This window comes from Patagioenas fasciata, chromosome 22 (genome assembly GCF_037038585.1).
Source record: "Patagioenas fasciata isolate bPatFas1 chromosome 22, bPatFas1.hap1, whole genome shotgun sequence".
In the NCBI taxonomy this organism is placed as follows: domain Eukaryota; kingdom Metazoa; phylum Chordata; class Aves; order Columbiformes; family Columbidae; genus Patagioenas; species Patagioenas fasciata.
This window is the reverse complement of record NC_092541.1, coordinates 1,469,476-1,475,041: the sequence shown is the minus strand read 5'-3', so window position 1 is coordinate 1,475,041 and position 5,566 is coordinate 1,469,476. Positions and strand designations below refer to the sequence as shown.

General features: G+C 60.4%; 2 protein-coding genes across 6 annotated transcripts in view; one reads left to right on the top strand and one right to left on the bottom strand.

Annotated features, from left to right (window-relative positions):
• The first annotated feature begins 32 nt into the window (after positions 1–32).
• Positions 33–2,508, top strand: NKIRAS2 (NFKB inhibitor interacting Ras like 2). 2 transcript variants are annotated; one of them, XM_065856499.2, is made up of 4 exons: positions 33–548; positions 1,080–1,157; positions 1,255–1,321; positions 1,714–1,956. In XM_065856499.2, the coding sequence occupies exons 1-4, from the start codon at positions 455–457 to the stop codon at positions 1,808–1,810; spliced, it is 336 nt and encodes a 111-aa protein (XP_065712571.2). In that variant the 5' UTR covers positions 33–454; the 3' UTR covers positions 1,811–1,956. The 2 variants fall into 2 exon arrangements, with proteins under 2 accessions (XP_065712571.2, XP_065712570.1); XM_065856498.2 differs by having other exon boundaries at positions 62–548; positions 1,080–1,321; positions 1,714–2,508.
• ZNF385C (zinc finger protein 385C) overlaps positions 2,501–5,566 on the bottom strand; it is a 62,543-nt gene continuing 59,477 nt past the window's right edge. For all 4 annotated transcript variants that reach the window (XM_065856359.2, XM_071798229.1, XM_071798231.1 and 1 more), the window contains one exon: positions 2,501–5,278. In XM_065856359.2, coding sequence (XP_065712431.2) covers positions 5,054–5,278 — 225 coding nt within the window. In that variant the 3' untranslated portion in view covers positions 2,501–5,053. The remainder of the gene's footprint in view (positions 5,279–5,566) is intronic.

Below are 5,566 nucleotides of genomic sequence, written 5' to 3'. Positions count from 1 at the left end.
AACGGCGGCGGCGGGCGGGGCCGGCGGGAGTGGCTCTGGGGCGGGGCGGGACCGGATCGCACCGCACCGCCCACTATGGGGAGGCAGCGAACAGCACCGGGCAGCCGGTGGAGGCACCGGGTACCGAGCAGGAGCACCGGGGAGGGGTCTCGCCTCTTCCCGCCACTCACTCGCCGTCGCCGCAGTCCGGGTTTCCCGGCAGGCTCTGGTCCGCCCGCCCGCGGGGGGGCGCTGTGAGCCTGCCGGGCCTCGCCCCGCCCCTTCCGCGCAGCTGAGGCCCCGCCGGTGCCTCGGCCCGGCCGCAGCGCTGCCCCGGGTGGCTCCGCAGGGCCGGGACCTGCGGGCTGGGTCTCCGCTGTCCCCTCGGGCCTTTGTCCGCGCCCGGGCTGTGTGGGCCCTGGTCCTGCCGTGCCAGCCGCGCTCCGCTCCCCGCGGCGGCCGCGGCTGAGGCAGCATGGGGAAGAGCTGCAAGGTGGTTGTGTGCGGGCAGGCCTCCGTCGGGAAAACGTCCATCCTGGAGCAGCTGCTGTACGGGAACCATGTGGTTGGTGAGTTGGGGATGGGAGCAGGAGCTGAGGATGGAGCCGGAGACCCCGAGAAATGCAGTTGGGGAGGAAGGACTGGATGATCCTGAGAGTCTTTTCCACAAAAATGGTTGTATGAAAGCAGCTTCTCACTACAGTGCATTCCAGCAGTACATCCTCTATACTAAGAGCCCTTTTTCCACTCTTTGAATGTGTCATAGCTACAGATTTCAGTGAAGATGCTCAACTTCTATCCCGTTAGGTTATTAACAATGTGATTCATGAAAGACAAAAGTCTTTGGCTCCTCTGGGTGAAACCCTGTCCTGTAACCTGCCCAAAGCTGCGTCTGATTTTTGAGAATCAAAGCATACAGAAATGTGGAAGTGGATCATTTGCGTTATACTTTCTGTGATAGACAAACCTATATTTTTAAAGCAAAAGGTTCTCTCTGTGTATAGTATGGGATCGCATGAAGACTGTGCTGCCCCAGTTTGTGTTGTGCCAGAGCCAGCTCCCTGGCCGTGGTCCCCATGTGTCCCCTGCGTCTCTGGCAGGCTCCGAGATGATCGAGACCCAGGAGGACATTTACGTGGGCTCCATCGAGACGGACCGAGGGGTGCGCGAGCAGGTGCGCTTCTACGACACGCGGGGCCTGCGGGACGGCATGGAGCTCCCCAAGCACTGCTTCTCCTGCACGGACGGCTACGTGCTGGTCTACAGCACGGACAGCAAGGAGTCCTTCAAGCGCGTGGAGCTCCTCAAGAAGGAGATTGACAAGTCCAAAGACAAGAAAGAGGTGAGTACCCCAGAGGAAAGCAGCTGTAGAGTGGGACCTGCTTCCCTTGTTCAAGTTCTCACCTAGAGAGTCTTCTCTGTAGCTTGTCACGAGATGGTGACAGGGGTCCCTGTTTTCTAAGACTCTCCATTGTAACCGGCTGCTGTCCTGGGATACGTTCTGCATGTGCAAATGTTCAAAAGGCTCCTCCACTTTGGGGCTGGTTTGAGACACGCTGACACAAACAGGAGAAAAAGCTGCTAGAAGGGAGCACTGGGAGATGTCGTGATTTAAAAAGTCTTAGCGCTGAGTGGGAATCGGCTGCAGGGCTGGGCCGGGCATGGAGGGTCTGGCAGAGCCAGCTCTGCGTTGGATCCCCTCAGGGATTCTTCTCACCTTTTCTTTTTGAACAGGTCACCATCGTGGTTTTGGGGAACAAGTGTGACCTGCAGGAGCAGCGCCGGGTGGACCACGACGCAGCCCAGCACTGGGCCAAGGGCGAGAAGGTGAAGCTGTGGGAGGTGTCGGTGGCCGACCGGCGCACGCTGATCGAGCCCTTCATCTACCTGGCCAGTAAGATGACGCAGCCACAAAGCAAGTCTGCTTTTCCCTTGAGTCGCAAGAACAAGGGCAGCGGATCCATGGATGGCTGAGCCTTTTGTTCCCTTCTGTTGCCACCTCCTCTCCCTCACCTCCCCACTTCCCTTGCACATACCTCCTGCTGAGCCTGTTTGGTGTCGCCAAGCTGGCGGGAAGGTGACACAAGGAACAGGTGTCCTGGGGATGGTTTTTGAGGGTGAGAGAGGTGACCCATCTCCCTGCAGTGGCACAGGGACGCCTCTTCTCACCGCCCAGCCCCTGCAGATGTTGGAGGTGCTCCAGGAGCGCCAGCACTCGCCCAGGGCCGTCCCTCTGCGCTGCGGGCGCGGGCTGGCACCAGCGCAGCGAGGGGCTCGCCAGCAGGTGGGGATCAGCTCCAGGGCTGAGCGCGGCCAGGCCAGAGGAAACAACTCCCTCTCTGTGCTGACTCAGAATGACCACAAGACAAAGGGGAAGGTGGCCCAGTTCTACCCAGATAAACGTGTTGCCTTCAGCTAGTCTGGATCTAGGAAAAGAAAAAGAAGTGGCAAGAAAGTTCTGGCTTGTTTATATTTGTTCCTTTTATTTACTGAGTAACACAATAAAGCAATGAGATTTGATTATCAAAATATTTTCCTTTTCTTTTTTTTTTTTCCCCAACAGTTATAGTACATCAAAAAAATATACAATGAACATTACGGGAGGGGTACTGGCCAAGTCCCTAGAGTCTGTTTATTCCATTTTTGTGGGTTTTTTTGTTGTGTTTTTTTTTTTATCTGTTCTCATCACTCCAAGGTTATTTACAGAGGGGCACACGTTATTGAGCGCTACAGACTACGCCCTACTACCTTACCTAGTACAGCATCTGCTAATCAAAGGCAGTAAATGCTTTGGAGAGCACAGGAGCGGGGGGTGCGGTAGAGGGAGCGTGTTCTCACGCAGCTTGTCGCAAGTATTATTGTTGTTCGAAGGAATGGCTTTCAAGGGGTTAAAGTGCCAAGTGTAGGAGTGTATCAGGACCCCACTGGTGGGGGGGCGACGGGAGCAGCTGCTGCTGGCTCCAGCACAGGCGTTTTAGAACAAAAATGCGGGGGGACGACCCACTAGTGCCGAGGGCTGGAGCGCGGCTGTTCCCTGCGCTCCTGAGCGCGTTGCAGGAGGGGACACGCTGCCCATCGCTGCTGTGGCCAGGGCTGGGAGGTGATGGGTGAGGTGACCTGGAGAAGAGCAGAAGGGGATGAGCAGCGGGAGGGCTGGGGCTGGGCCGCTTGGCACTGCGAGGCTGCGGGAGCTGCGTCCCTCCCGTGGGACATGTCCAGGCTGCACGTGTCCCCTGGGACCATCTCCCTGTCCCTGCCAAAGCCATTGCTGCCAGGAGCCTTCCTTCCCTCGGCCGCGCTGAGCCACATCTCCCACCACCGTAAGACCTTTGGGTTGTCTCTACCTCCAGCCTTCCACAAACTCTCGCTCTTCTCTTCCCAGCCCTTGGGTTGGAGAGGAGATGAAGCCACACCCAGGGGCTCCCTCGCAGTCCTGCCCTCGGTGACAGAAGCACAGCGGTGTCACCACTGCCCTCCAGCCGCAGGCGTACGGCCCCGCTCCTGAGGCTCCAGCTCTGGGAAGCAGCAGCGTTTCAGCCGTGTGAGTTACCCACTGGCTGCTTCCCATCGCCAGGATCCTGTCCTGAGCGTCGGTGGAGCACACCGGGCAAAAGTCCTCCTGAAATCCAGGCGTTGCTTCTGGCCAAGACGTCGGATGAGTGTGCGTGTGGCATCCCAGGGGCTGGGAGGGCAGGTGGGTCACAGCAGAGGTCTCCGCGTCAGCACCCCGGGCCAGGGGACGGGATGGGAATCGTCTGCACAGAGCTCAGTGTTGCGCTGGGTTGTTTTTCTGCTCCGACCACCACTCCTGCATGAGCACCAAAATAAAACGCAGACGGTAAATGCGGCGGGCGAGCTGCTCCTCCTGGATTGCATAGATCGGGGGGGGGCCGTCACTCCAGCGGAAGGTCCATTTGGGTTGCGGCTTTCCTGCATATTTCTATTTACAGCAGCGCGCTGGGAACCCGGAGCGCTGTGGTTACGGTTTCCAGACCAGGTCACCGCTGGGCTTGCTGGGCACAGTGAAAAGCAGAGCTACGGCGTCGGGGCCCCTCCGGAGCCCGGTTTTCCGCAGGCTACGACAGGAACGTGGCAGGGAGATCACCGACCGTGGGCTGCGGGTGCCGCCGGCTCCTTTGTACCTGATTGTCCGGGCTGCTGGGGACACTTTGTTTTTGGGAATCATGAACTCCCTGGAAGCTCCTAACGGGGATGGGGTTGGACGGTCAGGCATTGCCTTTCACCAGAGAACCAAAAGTGCTTTAGGGACATTCGTTCAGCCTCACAGCATCTCCCGGGGGGCACGAACAGGGCTGTGGGACAGAGACGCCGAGCACAGCGTCACCAGCTTGGGGAGCCCGTCTCTGCTAGCGTGTGCTTTGGGGGGCCAGGGCAGGGGCAGTGTGCTTTCGGAGGGAGGAGGCGCCGGCCCTGGGCTTCAGCTATTGCTCTCGCAGTGAAGACACGGTCAGGGTGCCCACCGCCCGCCGCCGCGGGGGCTCTTTGGCTGGTGGGACGTAGCGGGTTGTGGGGTGCAAGGGGCAGGGAAAGCCCCGGCCAGCACAGACACAGGCACAGCCAACCCGTTGTGAGAGGGGAACTGCCGCGTTTCTGCTTGTGCTGGGGTCGTTTCTCCCAGTTAGAGCTGGGAGCTGGCAGCTCCTTTCCCGCTGGGCTGGCAGGGACCGGCCACAGGATGCTCCTTCCCCCAGGGAGCAGCTGGCGGCTCTTCTTCCAGTCTGATAACCGGGAGGGTGATGAACGAGGAACCAGCGGGCCAAGGACAAGCAGTCCCGGGCCATGAGATGGTCCTGGTGACAGGGGCACCGTCCCTTTCCCATGCACCACGCCGTGTGACGGGCTCCTCTGCCGAGCGCGGGGCTGCCGTGGGTGCAAGGAGCGGCGGGGCCGCACGGCGGGGCTCTGCCGGGGTGTCCCACTCCAGCAGGAGCGCTCTCGAAGTGGAGGAAAAGCCGGGGTTGATGTCTACGACTATGGTTTCCCACCAGCCAGAAGAGCAGCCTGCCTGGGCACACCGCCCCGCGGCACAGCCCGGTCGCAGCAAACGGACCCTCTAGTAGGGGGCGAAGACGATGGGGCCCGGCGTGGTGCGGACGTGGGCCGGCGGCGTTCGGAAAAGCGCTGGTCCGAGGATGGGGGCTTGGAAGAGGGTGGTGGCGGCGGCCGGTCGCAGGGCGAGGGGGCCGGGCATGGCGCAGACGGCGGCCGCGGTCAGCGGGCTCGGGAGGAAGCGGGTGGCCAGGGTTTTGGTGAGATGCTTCTGCAAAGCCAGTTTGGACTGCGAGGAGGAAGGAGGAGACACCGTGAGACACACGCTCCGTCCCACAGCCACGGTCCCTCGGCTCGGCTGCTCCCAGCACACAGGGACACCCGCGTGGTGACAACCTCCACAGGGAGGTCCCCAACCCCATCAGCCAGCCCTGGCTTTTGCAATTCCCCACCGCAGTGCTTTCCTCTGGTGCCCTGGCGTGAGTTTTGCTGCCGAACTCTCCGCTAAGCTACACATCTCTGCAAGCAAACACTTAGGCTTGGTTTAACCAAGCCAGCCCTAAGCACCCGACTCACA

Bases quoted from the DNA above. Each gene is read 5' to 3' on its own strand.
- NKIRAS2 (XM_065856498.2), top strand. From the start codon at position 455: ATGGGGAAGAGCTGCAAGGTGGTTGTGTGCGGGCAGGCCTCCGTCGGG. The intron at 549-1,079 runs GTGAGTTGGGGA...CGTCTCTGGCAG, and splicing joins GTACGGGAACCATGTGGTTG to GCTCCGAGATGATCGAGACC. The intron at 1,322-1,713 runs GTGAGTACCCCA...CTTTTTGAACAG, and splicing joins AGTCCAAAGACAAGAAAGAG to GTCACCATCGTGGTTTTGGG.